At 51.5% G+C, this 17,074-nt stretch overlaps 8 protein-coding genes and 1 non-coding gene across 9 annotated transcripts; 6 read left to right on the forward strand and 3 right to left on the reverse strand.

Moving 5' to 3' along the window:
- Positions 1 to 154: 154 nt before the first annotated feature.
- On the forward strand, positions 155 to 3,887 carry PMZ80_006903 (uncharacterized protein; the record flags this gene model as incomplete). Its single annotated transcript, XM_064875313.1, has 3 exons — positions 155 to 1,062; positions 1,113 to 2,252; positions 2,300 to 3,887. 3 exons carry the CDS (start codon positions 155 to 157, stop codon positions 3,885 to 3,887), a joined length of 3,636 nt encoding a protein of 1,211 aa, XP_064728578.1.
- Positions 3,888 to 5,511: 1,624 nt separating this feature from the next.
- PMZ80_006904 (uncharacterized protein) lies at positions 5,512 to 6,714 on the forward strand (the record flags this gene model as incomplete). Its single annotated transcript, XM_064875314.1, has 1 exon — positions 5,512 to 6,714. The coding sequence occupies one exon, from the start codon at positions 5,512 to 5,514 to the stop codon at positions 6,712 to 6,714; it is 1,203 nt and encodes a 400-aa protein (XP_064728579.1).
- Positions 6,715 to 6,755: 41 nt separating this feature from the next.
- PMZ80_006905 (uncharacterized protein) lies at positions 6,756 to 8,090 on the forward strand (the record flags this gene model as incomplete). The annotated part of the gene is made up of 1 exon (XM_064875315.1): positions 6,756 to 8,090. One exon carries the CDS (start codon positions 6,756 to 6,758, stop codon positions 8,088 to 8,090), a length of 1,335 nt encoding a protein of 444 aa, XP_064728580.1.
- Positions 8,091 to 8,678: 588 nt separating this feature from the next.
- On the forward strand, positions 8,679 to 8,749 carry PMZ80_006906. The gene has a single exon. It is a non-coding gene; the product is annotated as a tRNA-Asp (tRNA).
- Positions 8,750 to 8,835: 86 nt separating this feature from the next.
- PMZ80_006907 (uncharacterized protein) lies at positions 8,836 to 9,630 on the reverse strand (the record flags this gene model as incomplete). Its single annotated transcript, XM_064875316.1, has 1 exon — positions 8,836 to 9,630. The coding sequence occupies one exon, from the start codon at positions 9,628 to 9,630 to the stop codon at positions 8,836 to 8,838; it is 795 nt and encodes a 264-aa protein (XP_064728581.1).
- Positions 9,631 to 12,580: 2,950 nt separating this feature from the next.
- Positions 12,581 to 12,781, forward strand: PMZ80_006908 (uncharacterized protein; the record flags this gene model as incomplete). Its single annotated transcript, XM_064875317.1, has 1 exon — positions 12,581 to 12,781. The coding sequence occupies one exon, from the start codon at positions 12,581 to 12,583 to the stop codon at positions 12,779 to 12,781; it is 201 nt and encodes a 66-aa protein (XP_064728582.1).
- A 141-nt stretch (positions 12,782 to 12,922) lies between these two features.
- PMZ80_006909 (uncharacterized protein) lies at positions 12,923 to 13,831 on the forward strand (the record flags this gene model as incomplete). The annotated part of the gene is made up of 1 exon (XM_064875318.1): positions 12,923 to 13,831. One exon carries the CDS (start codon positions 12,923 to 12,925, stop codon positions 13,829 to 13,831), a length of 909 nt encoding a protein of 302 aa, XP_064728583.1.
- A 166-nt stretch (positions 13,832 to 13,997) lies between these two features.
- PMZ80_006910 (uncharacterized protein) lies at positions 13,998 to 15,536 on the reverse strand (the record flags this gene model as incomplete). Its single annotated transcript, XM_064875319.1, has 1 exon — positions 13,998 to 15,536. One exon carries the CDS (start codon positions 15,534 to 15,536, stop codon positions 13,998 to 14,000), a length of 1,539 nt encoding a protein of 512 aa, XP_064728584.1.
- A 669-nt stretch (positions 15,537 to 16,205) lies between these two features.
- PMZ80_006911 (uncharacterized protein) lies at positions 16,206 to 16,649 on the reverse strand (the record flags this gene model as incomplete). Its single annotated transcript, XM_064875320.1, has 1 exon — positions 16,206 to 16,649. The coding sequence occupies one exon, from the start codon at positions 16,647 to 16,649 to the stop codon at positions 16,206 to 16,208; it is 444 nt and encodes a 147-aa protein (XP_064728585.1).
- Between the last annotated feature and the right edge of the window lie 425 nt (positions 16,650 to 17,074).

A 17,074-nucleotide genomic window follows, 5' to 3' on the forward strand; every position in this document is an offset into this window, starting at 1 on the left:
CGTCTCGTGGAATGCGCGTACTAAATTGTGGCTGCCATGACTTCGCCCACAGACCATGCCACGTTTGAAAAGGATTTCCTTAAGGAAGGTGCACCTCTCGACTTTTCATTCTCTCAGGCAGGTCCTGAACTCACTGCAGCAACTCGTACTCGAGATGCGTCGAGCTACATGTGCTTCGTTGCTGCTATTTGCTTCCAACGTTGCAGGGCAATCTTTATCTTGCACTTATGGCGAAACGATTACTTTTACAGAATATAGCACTGTTTACGCAACGGCAACTGTGATTGAACAGACATCTCGATCGACTCCCTCGACATTCTCAACCAGTATACGCTCTAGCACTTCCAACGATGGCGCTGAAGACGGTATTCTGACTGGAAGGACAAGCTCGACCACCTCACGTTCCAGCACTTTTGATGATGGCACAGCAGATGGTACTTTGACCGGAAGGACAAGCTCGACCTCGTCGGAGTTTTCTGCACCCGATAGCACCACAAGCTCGCTATCTTCTACGGCTCCTGCTAGCTCGACTCAAATTCAAACAACAACATCGTTGACCGAGAACACATCGGATGTGTCATCGAGCAATACAGCCACGTCAACAGATGCATTCGATCTCACCACATCGATCCTCACGAGTTCCCTGAGCACGACACCATTGCCATCGAGTACGTCAGAAGAGTTCGCAACCAGCACTTCCAGCCCTGTAGCTACATCAACCAGTGTGCAGACGACAGAGAATATAACTTCATCTACGTCATCCACCACCGTTCAACTTGAGTCCAGCATCACGTCTACCACAACTCTAGCAACCACGGATCCTGAAGCCACCGACACAACCTTCTTCATTGCCTTCAATGTCGACGATGGTACTGCTGCACGGCTCCGAAGGCGTGTACTCGTCACTAAGTACCTCGCTTTCAAATCGAGCAGCCAAAAGAGATCTTACCTCCAGGCTCGCCAGTCCGAAACACCAGGCATAATCAGCGTATTGGTCGACAGCGAAGCGGATGCAAGGCCTTTCTACCTTGATGATAATGGCTCGCTGAAGAGCGGTGACATGTACGTCGAGATGAATAGTGCGGCGTCCCCCCCAGTGTTACCCTGCAGAGTGAAGAGCCTGCTGAACCCGTGAATATTGTGATAAATGACGATGGAAGTGTCGCTGTGTCAGATGTCGAAGCATATTGTGTTGCACAAGATGATACGCTGGTGCCGGTTGAAGACGCGAATGCCCCGCCTGCGGAATGTGAGACGTTTGCTGTACCTGTGCTTGTTGCTAGCGAAGAGCCTCCGGGGACGACAACGAGTGAAGACGTTCCAGAGGCGACGAGCACTGCAGTTGAGTCAAGTACGACACAAGGCCAGGAGACATTGACAGAAAGCTCAACGACGCTTGAGACAACTACTACTGAGATAGTCACGGATACGCCAGAATCAAAAAGCACGCTAGAGACCTCGGGGGGCTCCCCAACATCTTCTGAGAGCACTACAACATCAGTGTTGGACGAGACGAGTCAGACTTCGACGCTCGAAACAACCACTCCCGAAGCATCTAGCGATGGCCCTACGACTTCTGAATTCGAAACAACGAGTCAGACCCTGACGACGCTCGTAACGACCACTTCCGACGTTCCTACTACCAGTCTCGAATCGATAAGCGTGGTAGAGACTTCGATGTCGACGACAACACCGACATCTGATGTCTCAAGCACAGTATCAGAACCAACGACATCGGATGAGGCCCCAACGACAACCAGTGCAGATCTTCCAGTGAGGGCGCCAGTCATTCCGATCACCACAGATGCAGAGTCTTCATCCACGACCACCCTAGAAAGCACGGGTCTCTTTACGTCCGAAATTACAAGTTTGAGCACTACGAGCGAAGGTATACCTCCAACATCGAGCACCGAGGCTCCACTGATAACCACATCGAGCACCTCGGCCGATCTTACAACGGAGAGTACGACCCCAAGCACTTCGAGTGATGAACGTACGACGAGCCTTGCGTCAGAGAATCCGGTAACCACTTCAGAAGTTATAGTGCCAAGCACTACAAGCGATATCCAGTCAATGACAGAATCCACAGAGGAAGCCACTACTACGCCGCGCAGCTCCACTCTGACAACCTCGCAGAGCACCATGGAGCAGAGGACGTCCACTACACTGTATAGCTCCAGCTTGACCACAACAGATGACATAACAACAAGCACTACAGCCCAGGATGGATTGCCGCCGGCCACTAATCAGAAGTCCCACCTACCACGCCAGATAATCCTTCCATGACTTCTGTGGCAAGCACAACGTCTGACACTATTGAGGATGGGACCGGCATCATATCTGCTAGCTCGACGTCGAGTACCGCAGATAGCACAACGCCGAACCAATTGCCAGAAGAGATAGTACCGATCACATCAGAAAGCTCAACCATAACTTCCAGTGAGGTCACGCCGACAAGTACTGGGGAGGACGCCCCTATTACTACTTCGGACCTTTCTACGACGGATAATTTGACCACAGCTGTGAGCACGACGGTGAATAATCTAACGAGTGAGGCCACTACGACCGAAATGGTCCCCAGCCAGACCACCACCAGCGAGGCTCCGGTAGAGCAAGAAACGACAAGTACCGTAGAAGAGCAGCAACCTCTGACGGGTACGTCTACGGAGGAGAGCATAACAAGCACCCCTGACAGCTCTGTAACAAGCACAGAAAGCACGGTGACAAGCACTACCGTTGATGAGCAGCCGACGAGCAGCTCGACGACGAGTATGACAACCACGGAGCAGTTTGCGACCTCCGTAACGACGCAAGAAGCTATAGCTGTTACTTCAGAGAGTTCGACAATTTCTGAAAGCCCTTCGACTTCAGAGAGCGTATCAACCACAGAAATTCCTTCAACTACATCAGAAATTGCCATTGCACCAAGTAGCTCTGAGACGACTCCCGGAAGCTCCACAACTCCCTTGTATGTCTCTACGAGTACCACAGAAGACCCGGCGACGAGCACCATCCTTGATGATCAATCCACTACGGTCTTGACCTCGGAGCAGCCCATAACGACTTCGATCCTGCAAACTAGCGCGCCATCCAGCACAACGGAGGAAGCCACAGTACCCAGCACAACTTCGAATCTGAGTTCCAGTACAACTTCAGACATGACGACTAGTACGCTTTCGGATGTGAGTTCTAGCACGACCTCGGATCTAGTTTTGAGCACAACTTCGGACACAACGAGAAGCACAACAACGAAGTTCACGCCATCAGCGACGACGGAAGAAGCCGCTACCACGTCTAGCCCAGCAGAAGAAGTCACTACGAGCAGTGCAGCGCAGGAAGCTATACCATCCAGTACTACTTCCGATCTGATTGCGACATCAACTTCGGAGATAGGTACCAGTTCAACCGAGACAGTCGCGCCATCCAGCACATCAGAAGAGGCTACGACAAGCAATTCAACGCAAGAAACGACAAGCAGCACCACCACCACCGACGTATCCTCAACATCAACACCTGAGGCTACGAGCACGTTATCGGAGGAAGCCAATAGCTCCAGCACATCTGATGAGGTTACAAGCAGTACCTCAACACAGCAATCTACCCTGTCCACCACGAATTCTGAAGCGACTCCCACTCCAACTACTGAGAGTACGACCACTTCGACTGACGAAGTCGCGCCAGCCAGCACATCGATGGAGGCATCGACGAGCAGTACAACGCAGGAAACCGTGCTATCCAGTACCACGAGCACTTCTACGGAGGAAGCGGCACCAAGCAGCACATCGGAAGAGGCCACGACGAGCAGCACGAGCTCCGAGACTGCAACTACGACAAGTTCGGATGTTAGTAGCACCACTGATGCTGTAACGAGCAGCGAGCCTGTGTGATCTGTTTCCGTCGAAGCCTAGAAACAACTTTCACACCGACTCATTCTGGCTTCATCATAAGAATAGAAGATATTGACCCTGCCACGAGTCCCAAAGGCATGGGCGATACCCCTAACAATAGCCCTGAATAGATGGTCAGCCCTGCATTTCATACTCAGAGTACCAGCAATGACACCTCTCTCAACGCGGCCCTCAACATCCTGGCTCTACGTACCATGGATATTGTCATTGGTCCCACTGAGTTTTGTGACTGGGGAGTACACCAGACGTCGAGATCATGTCGACGGGTGTTGCGTGTTGCGTAGGCGGATTTTATGCAGAGCGAAATTTTCTCAGCGGCCTCGGATGGGCATGTGTACCCCTTGATGGTCCAATTCTGCGTGGCGATGGGCTGTGGTCTGAGTGTGTCTGCCTGGAGATGGCAAGGCGATAGCAATTTGGGAACGGCGGGCATTGCAATGAGAATGTGGGAACATCCCACACATGGGTAGCATAGAGAAACATAGGACAGATACCATTGAATAAAACTTATGAATCGTTGAAACACGTCGTTGATTACCCATGTGATCTTTCGGTCTTACGTTCTCATGTCAACAACACAGAGGCACTCTGTAAAGTATAGAGCGTTGCACTTTCTCTTTACTAATATTCATCTCTTTCGTACCTTCCAGAAGTTCGTGGCTGGATGACCGGTCTTCCAAATAAGCAAACTCTTTCGCCATTTTTATGCTTGTGCTTCGTTAGGCTCTGCAAGCCTAGAGAACAGGGCTTAGGTGCCTAGGGCTCTAATTAGGCGCATCTTTAGGGGCACAAGCGCTGATGTCCGGGGACACCTTTGGCCATTTAAGCGGCGACTTTGCAACCGGGCGGAGCCTGCTTGTATGTGCACGTGACAGTACAGCTGATTAGCCAGCTCCACGACGATCTCATAGCTGCCAGCTCTGCCAGATCTTCGCGTTAACAGCGCTCTCTTTTTTTTGCTTAATTGTTGTTCTATTCATGGTCGCTATCGGCTCTATGTGCATGTACTATTACTAACAGCATCGGAGGACGTATCAGTTGCACCCCCAGCCTTATGTGGACTCGAACAACCTTATTTCGATCGGTCCTCCCCTAGCTAACAGTGCTCTCTTGAACAAAACAGCATGTCATCTGTTACATGCTAAAGATCATGGGACACCACGCTACTCCAGGTCCGCGAGGGACCCTGCTGAGCTCATTCACATGCAGATGAATGTAGGTCATGCCTTCCTCGTAAGTAAGTAATATCAACGGATCCTGCCATAGGCGCAACACTACCGCATAGCGCTTTCTTCCAGATGTCGCGCGATGCACTTTCGTGTCCATATCATGGGTTCTTCACTCATCAGTAGACGGCACCTTGCCATAGTTCCTGGGAGAACCAGGTCAAGCATACAATTCCTCCTGGTCTAAAACGACATGCAGGAATGCTTATGTCTGAACGCCAAGTCCATGGAAGGGGGATGCGTCTGTGCCCTGGACGAGACACGAACGATCCAGACAGCGCGCCCGGAATGTACGGCAAACATACATTCATCAGATTTTCCCAACATGAGCTGCCTTGTGCACCTCTTGCGCGTGTGCGACGAATCTTCGAGGCACGATGCGTCGAGCGGTAGCGGTATGCACTTTGTTGGCGCTATCTATCCTCGGTGTCGCAGGGCAAACCACAATCTGCCAATATGAGCACATTGTGACATTCACAGAGTATAGCACGGTTTACGTTACAGCGAACGCGACAGTCTATACGACAGAATTCCATTCTTCAGAGTCATCGACATCTAGCACCGGCTTAAGCTCATCCGATGATGGAATCAAGGATCCAGTGTTGACTGGGAAAAGCTCGACCACACCCGAGCCGCCCATACCTTCAAGTACAACGACCCTTGCATTTCCCACAACGAGCCGCGCACCCCAAACCGAAAGCGCAACGGGAAGGCCGTCTTCTTCCACAACTTCCGAGTCCCAAGATTTTCCCACCACAACAAGAGCAGATGCAGATCCGGAAGCCACCAACGAATCATTCTACATCGTGTTCGATGCATTGTCTAGTGCTACCAGTCGCCTCAGCCGGCGAGATGTGATCATCGATTACCTTGCGTACCTTACATTCAGACTAACAAACGATTATGTCACACCCAAGATGGCCGGAATACTGGTGATCGATCCAAGGGAAGCAAGTATCTTCTATCTGGACGATGACAATGCATTAAAGACCGATGACCTATATGTTGACATCTCAAGCCCGGAACGTTTGCAAGGCTCAGACTCTCTATCGAGCCCGACTCCTCTAACAAGCTCGACCCTTTCAACAAGCTCGACTCCTTTACCAAGCTCGGACTCTTTCCCAGTATTCACGCTGCGAGAAGACAAGCCTGAATACCAGCTGGTCTTCACTCTGAACGATGATCGTATCAGCATTGAAGAGGTGGAAGGATACTGTGTTACGTCTGATGACACGCTGGTCCTAGTTCAAGACGCTGAGAAGCCACCTTCACCCTGCGAAAGGTCTGTTCAGCCTAGGCTTGTGGCACGTCAGGCAGCTGCGAGCTCGACCACAAGTGAAGCATTACCCACAACGAGCACTGTCATTCCCCAATCCGGTGAGACCTCAGTCCCAAGAACAAGTTTACAGACTTCGACAGAGCGTCCGACAAGTTCGACGTACACTCCCAGCACTAGCAGCGGACAAACCAGCATCACACAGACCTCGATTACACTGTCGACTACATCTCTCGCTTCCACGTTGATACCGGTATCAACATCGGCAGAAGAAATATCATCGACCGTGTCAAGTACCTTTTAGGAACGTCCAGTACCCTAAGCACAACGTCACAATCGATGACTATGTCGGACAGCTCCACGACGACTGAATCGGAAAGTGGATTGGTAACAAGCACGACCGAGGATCAGATTGCGACCAGCACATCAGAAAGCGCTACGGACTCGACGGAAGGTGTAACGACCAGCAAGTCGATGGGAATTCAGCCAACGACAACTTCGACAAGTACATCTATGGAGCAACTGTCTGCGTCAAGTACGAGTACACTTACTGAGACGACGTCCAGCACGACTTCCGAAACGACGACCAGCACAACTTCCGAAATTACGACTAGCGTGACCTCCGAAATCACAACCAGCAACGAAGCTAGCACCACCGCCTCTACAACTACCACCCCAGTGCGCTGCAACCCTTCAGCAACATTTTCCTTGACCTCCTTCGGCTCCCCACAATATCCCAACGACGTTCCCCTTCTTCTCGCAGGTGGCGGAGAACAATTCGGGGCGTTTGGCACCGGTCGTCCCGCCGAGCTGTTCACTTTCGATTCCTCCTGCCACCTCATAGTTCAAAGCGTCAACAAGTACGCCGCTGTTCATGGTCCTAGTGATGTTTTCTCCTTCTTATCGCTTGAGGAGATCGGGAATTATAACAGGATCTGTACGTGTGGGTCTGATGAAGATACAGACGACCCATCACAGCTAAATTTAGGTTGTGCTTGCGGCTCTTTTGGCGAGAGAGTATTCTCGACGCATTATGATGGAGCCGTGTACGCGACTAACTTTGTCGGGCGGTCCCCTTTCACCGGTGCAACTGGCGTGAAATTGAGGGTACGCGTCGTCGAGCCTGCGGTTGAAGGTGGGGGTGGAGGACAAAGCACGACTACCAGTAGCGACACCAGCACCACAACCTCCACAACTACCACATCTACGACCACTACCTCAACCCGCTGCAACCCTACAGCAACATTCAAACTGGTCTCCTTCGACTCCTCAGTATACCCAGACGACGTTCCTGTCGCCCTGAACCTTTACACTAATGAAGCACAGGCCGTCTTCGATGGAAGTCGTTCCGCCGAGGTATTTTCGTTCGATACCTCCTGCCACCTAGTTGCTCAGTCTCAGTCTGTCAACAAGTTGTTCGGTGTCTATGGCTCTCCCTCAAACGCCAATTTCGTCCCACCTGGCCGTTCGGACACCACATACTGCACTTGTGGTTTCAATCAAGACACTGAAGATGTATCGTCGCTCATCTTGGGTTGTGCGTGCGGGTCTCTAGGAGAGAGGGCTTTTGCAAGGTACTCTGGTAGTAAATTTATACTCGCCGTCGACCCTTCGGAGGCTCAGTCTTATGAGCCGGCAAAACTAAAGGTGCGTCTTATTGAGTCCGAAATAGAAGGGTAAAGAGCAGACCGAGGGCGGGGGGCCATGATTTGGCATTTCTTCGCGAGCCTTGAACAGATTCAGGCGTTCACTTGGCTGGCAGGAGGACGCAATCGGTTGTCATGAGCACCATCACGCGAAGTGTCGAAGTACGGACGGAGCAGTCAAGACCTGAGATATGCCTCCACGTAAGTTCAAGCCGTGGAATGGGTCCCCCTCTTCAGTGTGCTAAACCCGGACAACGTGGACCACAATGCTAGATATTGCCGTAGGTCTGCGAAGCGTTCAAGGCGTCCCACCTGCGGTTCAGAACGGAGCGCGAAAAGAGAGGTGCAGCAGCTCCGGACACAACCCGATGCTCTGACAATATGCCGTCCATGACCATCTTCTAAGAGGCACAAATAATGTCGCCGTCCCGAAACGACCAGATGAATCCTTGTATCTCAGAATGGTAGACCAGACCGTTTGTGGGCTATGTATGGGCTTCACCCGCTAAACCTTTCCTCACTTTATTGGTCCCAAGTTGCCTTCAGACCAGGTCCGACTTCCATATGAATGGTATGCTCAGAAAGTGCCTTCACCTCGATCCTGCTCAACCCTCCACTCTTTGAACCAGTAGCTCAGCGGTAGAGCGCTTGCCGTCAATGGCGAGGTCGTCGGTTCAACTCCGATCTGGTACGTGATTCTGTTATTTTTTGCTGCTTCGGGTCATGACATATCTTTGGTCATCATCGAGAACGTTTTGTGGTTCGAAGCGTGAGACCCCTCACGTAGGTCGACCCCGAGTCCTCATCGTAACGCCAAGCGCAATCCTCTTATTATTCTCAACTCGCACCTTCTCCGCCTCGGTCACCTCCTCCTCCTGCTCGTCCTCGTTTTCTTCTCGTGCTTGATCGTTGCCCATCGTCATATCGGTGTCCTCCTCGCCGCCTTGTTTGTGTGCAGAAGCTCCGCTAGCTCTACCTTTCTCTTGGCCCCTCTGCTCCCGCGCATCACCTCCAACAACATCCCCCCTCCGACCCGCATGCGTCCTCCCACTCAACTCCCGCCTCCCAGCAACAATCTCCCCAACCCTCAACTCACTATCCGACCCAAAATCCCGCTCAACAGCATCAACATCAACCAACTCCCTCTCCCAACTCAACCAGCCATCCCTCGCAAGACTGGCATAGTGGTCACCGTACGTCTTATTCCACTGATACACCCGCGCTTGCTGAGGTGTCATTTTCGATAGCATATACGGGGTCAGGGGATCCAGTCTCTGTGGTGTTGGTAATTGCTCGGCTGGAGCGATGAGATGGGGTGGGATAGGTTTTGAGATGCGTGGTGGTGGGTAGGGTGGGTCGTTTCTGTAGATTGAGTTGGGTTTGAAGGGGGAGGGGGACGCGATGGGGGATTGGGAGTGGGGAGTGGAGAAGTCGTTGTTGTAGTACTCTTCTAGAGTTCGCTGTGGCGGTACACGTGTTGCAGTATATTCGATTGCTTCGTCGATTGTTAGGGGTTGAGCTGGGTATGTGTTATCTGGTGGAAGGCGAGTGGGGTTTGGGTTTGGGTTTGCCATGGTTTATGATTTATGATAGAGGCGCTCTGATTCTAGAAGTGGTGGTTCTGGTAGTAGGCAGGTAGTATGTAGACGTTTTGCTGGTTGTGTGTTGCGTGGAGGAAGCGGGCGTAGAGAGATCATGCCGATTGAAGTTTTGTCGGTCTGAGATGTCGCTGTGATTGCTTGTAACAAGTCGATTGCGAATGTGTTGACTGAGAAGTGCAAGCACATGGAGCTAGCCAATGGGGCTGTCTGCTGCGTCGAGTGCGTCTCAGTGACAACAAGGGTTGGAGTGGCTGGAATCATCGTTGCGCTCTTATGCTGGAGAACCAGCGGGCAGTAGCCTTGTTTCACTGGCTCCGTAGGTCGACACCGGCCTGCACTGCTGTGGGAATTCGAAAGTGCTGGAAGAAGTGCAAGAATGCTTCGTATGTCACTTCCGCACAAGAGTGACGGCTCATAGCGGCGCTCTACCTGGAAGTGAAGGATTGTGACTACAAGAGCTGTAATTCAGCTCTCTTAGCCCTCGTATCAAGTTGTATCGACTGTCGCTGCAGGTCTTTGAAGGAGAGATGCTGGCCATGGCAATGTATAGGAATGCTGGTTAGCACCTTCATAGAAGCACAAGCTCGCATCCACCGAGATTTCTTGCGAGACGTACTTGTCTTCTTCTGCCTGATTCTTGTATCGTGGAACACCCCCTGAGCCTACTTGCCTCGAAGTGTACACATATCCAGGCTGGGGCAGACACACGGCTACCAAACACAAAGATGCCAGCATCGATGTGACCTCTGGTATAAGTGCCACCTCGATGCAGTGAGTGGCCAGCACTAACTCAGCCTTGCTCACGCAGACGTCTCACAACGTTGCGGCTCGGAAGTGACGCCGCTTGTCGACTCGCTTGTGCGTCGTATTCCTTCCTGGGATCGAATTCGTCGTGACCGAAACTATACAAGCCAATGGCGAGCTTCGGACACGCGCCATGTAGCATGCCTGGCCATCGTCCCAAGAGATCTCGCTACTCAGACATCAAATCGGAGGGATGGCGATGCTTAAGTTGTTCCTCGTTTCGTCCAATGAAGCTGTATTGGTCGCTCGTGAACGGAAATTGCTATTGACGACCATGGTGAGCACATTGGAAGGATCGGGATAGTGCCTGTCTCACAGGTCACACAACACAACACCAAGGTTCAGATGACTTACCACTAACTTCAAGGCCAAGCGAACGACCAAGTTTCACATCCGAGGTATTTCACCCAGCCCGAGCGGGTAACAACCGGCAAATACTCTTATCATGTATTTTTCGTCGTCGTCTTGCTGTCGGCGAAGGCAAAGATGGACTTTGTTGTGTCTCAGTAAAATCCCAAAGAAGTGATGGTGAGCTCCCAAGTTGATCGAAACGCTTATTCAGCGGTCTTTCGTGAGCCAGCGTCGAAGGACGTGGTGACGAACCAGAAGCTTCATGTCCTCCTTTGCAACATTATCCTCCTGAAAGCACCAAGCACCGATACACCAGGCGTCTGGGATCAGTTACAGCAAAAGAATGAGCATCCTTAGACACTTGGCCTAGTCCAGACCATCTTGGAAAACCAGGTTGCCATGGCCGTCGCTGTTCTTCCTCTTCCGCACTAGGGCAACAAGACGCCTCCCAGCAGATCTGCGAGCAATCTCAACTCGCTATATATAGGGGTTGGCACTAACAAGACACTGGAGGTTCATCGTTGTATCGATACACCATGTCCAGAGACTGCATGATTTGTGGTTATTTCCCGTACGGTGAGGTAAGCATTTCTTGACCACTCCCAGAAGTGCTCGACACCACGTCTTTCAATAACGAGCGATCACTGCGGCTCGGATTTTGCAAAGCTGCTCAGCGAAGCCCGCAGTCCGAATCTGCCACGAATGCTTGAGATCTTCCTCGTACCAGATGTCCTCCAAACGGAAGAAAGCGCGACAGATTGACCATTACTAGCAGCGATGTGGTCACGCTCCAGGCACTTGCCGTCATCTCTAGAATCGATGCTGGCTGCAATTGACCTTGTGAAGCAGACGTTCTTTTGCTCCGCAGAGCAAGGGCTTTGAGTGGCATCGTCCATCTCCATGACCTTTCTTTTATCTCGACATACCTGCTTCGAGCACCTAGTATCTATTCGATGGAAGTTGACTCATTGTGTTCTACCAGGTCCTGGAGCTCGGCTACAAAGTCATCGTTCATAGCAGGTTGGTCGTCGCTGCTTGTGCTATAGGACGCGCAGCCATCGTGCTGACCATAGCAACCGCTGGCGAGACCATATGGGAGAGGCACAGAAGGATCGGGAGAGTGCTTCCATCGTTCGGAAGGGACCTTTGTGTGATTTGCGGCACCAGAAGACTTGCTTAGGTGATGCAAGGACGATGACTGATCGAAGAGTCGCTGTCTTCATTCTTGTGGGCGATCAGCCGCTAATGATCAATTAGGCAAGTACAAGCGCCAGGCACATTCCGCTGCAACACTGCTGGCAACTCCTTGTCAAAAGAGAGACCAGACCAACGATCACCATCCTCGCTAGGCTGCGTCTGTGGTCGAGGGACTGCGCAGTCACGTCACTTCACACAGTCCAGCGGCTTCTACATGATCAATGAGACACTTCACGAACCGCAAATGCTATCTAGCTGCAACGTACAGCTGCCGCCCGAGCTCATCATCACAATATTACGCCATGCCTTCATTGGCGATACGACAACGTACCTGACTTCCCGCGGTATTGGCGAGGTGGGATGCCCACCACTGAGCTCAACGCGAGAACGGCTCAAGCAGATTAGGCTTGAGGGCAGGGTCTTTCACGATGCTGTAACGCCTCTTGTCTTCGCCACAATCCATATACATGCTAGTCAGCTGAGTATCACACGAGCCGAAAACATTGCGTGCTCTCGACTAAACACTCACGTTCGAGAGATTGTCCACCATTGCGGTACTTTCCAACATTCAATGACGCAGCGTCAGACGTTCCTCAGGATACTCGGTAGCCATCAACGAAGGCAGGACTATCCCAAACAGCTGAAGGACGCTGACAAAGAAGAATTCTATCAAAACTTCCTACAAGAGGTCGAAGCAGCGGGCGAATTCGAAAACGCGGGAGGCTTCTCGGACTACGACTATCAGCGACTTGTTGACAAGCTTCCAAATTAAGAGACATTTGTGACTCTACCGTACTATGACGACTGGCACGATCCGGAACCATCTGCTTACACCTTGAAACGTACCGGACTATCCTACGTGCCCATGTCAGACTCTCACTGCATGATGGACATTCCCACATTCACCATCGCGATGGCGAGATTGCAACCGCGAAGTCTGAATTTGTCACTGTTTCCGTGCGACGCTCTTGACGCCTTGTCGGGTTTATTGTATAGGGAATACGTGAAGTACCCGGGACCTATTGATGAAAAGGGACCCGGGCGGGCACTAAAGCGATACAACAATTTAACAGAGCTCAAAATCGGACCCGTATTTGGTGGCCGGTACGGTTATGGAATGAATGGTGAGGAGTGGCTTGATCCCATAACAATCTTTCGGGCCCTCACTAATCTGGTCACGCTGGAACTCACTAACGACTACGCCATGAATAAGGACTTCTCCGTCCTACCGAAAGCCACTCTACCAAAGCTGAATACTCTGACCATCTCCAAAGGCGTCACGCAGGGATATTGGCCGGGAGCTGGACTACTAGAGTGCATCAAGAATGTTGGGCCCACGCTGAAGCATCTCCGCTTCCAAGGTATCGTCCTCAAACAGCCGGCGCCTGCCTCGGACGACGAACCCGATGATGGACCTCGACCATACGATCTCGCTGACCACCCTCGATGCTCGCTTATCAGATTACTGCATGATATCACTCCGCACACAAATTTGAGCTCATGTACAGGTCTTGACAGTGTTATGGATATTAGGTTTGAAGGCCCCATTCTACGCACATACGTCAGACCTGGTCCCAAGCCTGGAAAAACTGTTCTGGTGAAGAAGCTCGAGCAAGCCGTCTGTCACCAACGGCAATGGCCTACAAGTCTGTCGTCATCGTTGAGCTCGTATGCTAACCCTGTTTTACCTGAGTTTGAAGACTGCCCTGGACTTGATAGAGGTTTATCATTCATGCAAGCGTATTGGAAAGACACAGTTGACGAATTCGAGCTGGCAGATGAACGACATCATCAGATCTGCACCACGAGCGATGGAAAGTGATTCGTTTCGCATCGGGTACGACTGCTGTGGACCTCGGACGCACATCTCGTGAGAAGTATTGCCTCTGAATGGCATCAGATCATGACATTAACGCCTCGCAGACTGTCTCTGATCTATTATCAATTCATCCAATCTTCTGTGTCAAAACTGCCACTTCAGTTTGCCCTCACTTCCTCTTGAGCAGATAATCTCCCTTCTTCGCAACCTTCACATCCCACATCGTCTCCAAGATACCCCGAACACTCCTCTTCGGCCGTCGGTAATTCATGTCCGCATGCAACTTGTCATACACACTCGGCAAAGTATCAGCCTTGTACTTCTTCCTCATCTCATCATAGTAATCCTTCCGATAGATTGTCCAAAACTCCTGCTCGGTATAGTACGTCCTAGCATACAACAGCTTCGAGCCCAGCAACTCACTAGACCGCAATTCGAGCTTTCGATTGAGTTCAATAAACTTGTCGTGGTCTCGAGGCCCGCGGCCGTAGACACCCACACCGAAGATACGTTGATCGCGGACTGCTGCCACGGCGGCATTGAAGCGCTTGTCAATGTGGATCTCTTGTGCGGGTCGGAGAGGACACAGGAAGATTTGGCAGTCTGGCATGTTCTCGGAGACGTACTCGATGAATTGGGTGACTGTTGATGCGGGTATGCCGAAGTCCTGGACTACGTACTCGTCTGCCAAACCTGATTTGTGTAGAGCCTGATAGCAGGTTCTAGAGTCAAGGAAGGGATCTGCAATGGCGCGAGTGATTCGGTTCTGCGGGACGTGGAAGTGCTTGAACGCGAGCTTGCCGCCCCAAAAGGCACCGTGATCATATCGGAATAGGTAGTCTGTTAGAGTGAGGATGACTGGCGGGATGACTGTTGAGTTCGCTTGCGAAAGTGGTCCCTGGCCCTTAGCCTCGGAATTCGTAAGCGTTGATATGGCGTTGTTGTGTTTCTTGAGATGAGCTTCGATCGTGTCGGCGAACCAATGGACTTGCTTCGTGGTGAGAAGAGGAGCACGCGTATCTCGCTGTGCGTAGTCGATGAGCTTGCCGAACATAACGACGGCTGAGGAGCGGTTGAAGTAGATGCCATCGATGTAGTCAATTGACTCATCACTCGTAGCTTCCTCGAACAGTGTTGGTACTGTCAGGGGTTCTCTGACAGGTATGATCTGGACTTGCACATGAGATGTCGCCGGCAGAAGTTCGATCTCAACCAATGTTATGATACCGAAGGTGCCAAGCGATCCCCCTGCTTCGTGCAGTAGGTCGACATTGTTCTCTCTGTTGGCAATCTCTACCGTTCCATCTCCAAGCACAATCTCGATCTCGCATACAGTGTTCTGGAACAGACCATAGCGATACATGCTGCTCTCGCCGCTCATGCCGGCGAAACCACCACCACAAGTAATGCCCTTGAACTCCATCACGATCTTCGGAACATACCCAGCAGATATGCAATGTGCTGCTAGAGCATCCATAGGGACATTTGGTTCTGCTCTGACGGTCATCTTCTCCTTGTTGACAGGAAACAACCGGTGCATATCGCTTGTGTTGACAATGGCATCCTTGGTGAACTGCATAGGTCTTGTTGATGAGGTCGATCCATGATAGACTCGGAAGTGCTTCTTCTCTTTGTGGAACTTCTCAACTTGCGACTGGATGCGCTTGACAGCCGCCTGATGCTCCTCCAGGAGCTTTGATGTTTCCATCATGTGGTACTGGCGCAAGAGATTGTAGCCTTTGGTCGGCAAGGACTAGTAGTAGAAACAAGGAAGTATGCGGTCGAGATGTATTCAAACTAATTCTCAAGATTTCGTTTGTCTATCAAGACTGAGTCGTGGTTCAGGTGGCTTTGCTCGAGAGCTCGAGTCCGACTGCTCCGAAAAGCCTTGAAGATGACGCGTGTCTCGAGATTGGATGAGGCGTCCTAAGCCATCACCAATGCAATGGTGATAGCGACAACTGTACCAGAGATGCTGATCACTGAGAACGCGAGCGTAAGACGTAGATTGTGAGATAGTTGTAGTCGACGAGTTCAGTTGAGCCTCACTACACGGGTAGTGAAATTGTTACAAGTGGACGCGCACTGAAACGATCGTGTGATACTAAGTAGGCTAGTCTTGCTCCGACCAAAGGCTGATCCCTGTCCTGCTAGTCCTGTTTGGGACGAGCGCCGGATCTCCAGGTCGCTCGAGCAACTTCCTCCTCTTCTCCCCTTGCTTGCTGAACTCTGTGTGATCACCCTGTCTGCACGACTCAGATAGCTTCAAGCTCTGGATGAGGCGCCGACTCGGTTCGCATGTGATTTACTGGCGCACTCCTGCCAGCTGGCCCAGCACGTTGGCGTCCACATCTAGTCCTTTCTCCTGCTCATCATCTCAATGCACAATCGCCATAACCTCAATCTCGTAAAGGATGGCAGGGATCGCCATACTAGCGACTCCAATAAATGTCTCTGGCGAGGGCGGATGTCCATCAAGCCACTCGAGGTAAATGTCAATTCTCGCCTTCTTGTCCTCGGCGCTCATCGAACCATGACGAACCACGTATTGTGTGTTGCGCACAATGTCTTTCTTGGAGGCTCCTGCCACCACAAGGCATTTGTCCAGGTTGGCAAGAGCGGCCCTGACCTGCTCTGGGAATAATGGTGGCGATGACATGTCGGTGCTCCCGTCAATGCCTGGTTGGCCGCTGATGCAAACCAATTTGGAGTTTGAGGTCAGAGGGGTGATGCTGAGCTGAGAGTAAGTCGGTGCCAGAGGAGGCAGGTCAGATGGATTCAGCATCTGAATGTCAAGCTTGTCCTGCGACGCTCCTGCCATAGTGCTGGACTGCTTCGCCTAGTCCGATGTATCGCACAGTCTAGAAGACGAAGAGGCTCAATGGCAGCAAGACTCCTGTGCGGCGCGCTATCAGTATATGAGTTGTCTCACAGCCAGCCGTTGAGTTGACAACAGACCTCCATGCGCCAAGACCGATTATGTAAGAAGTCATTACTGCTTTCTCTCGTGTTGAAGCTACATACGTCGGCAATACCCGCGCATGGGTGTCGGTACTATCGTATCCGTGTATATTCTCCAGCATGTCATGTTACGTTCTTCGATTGTGGCGCATTGCACGCCCTCGCACACCCAGACATCCCACTTACGAAACCGGAAAAGAAGCAATCGAATGAGGCACGGGGACTCTAGAGTCACGGGAGAGTCAGGAGCGGCTTTCAGCATTTCAACTGCTGCAATTCTGAATG

This window comes from Knufia obscura, assembly GCF_036327395.1.
Source record: "Knufia obscura strain CCFEE 5817 isolate CBS 148926 chromosome Unknown scaffold_8, whole genome shotgun sequence".
NCBI classification, from domain to species: Eukaryota; Fungi; Ascomycota; class Eurotiomycetes; order Chaetothyriales; family Trichomeriaceae; genus Knufia; species Knufia obscura.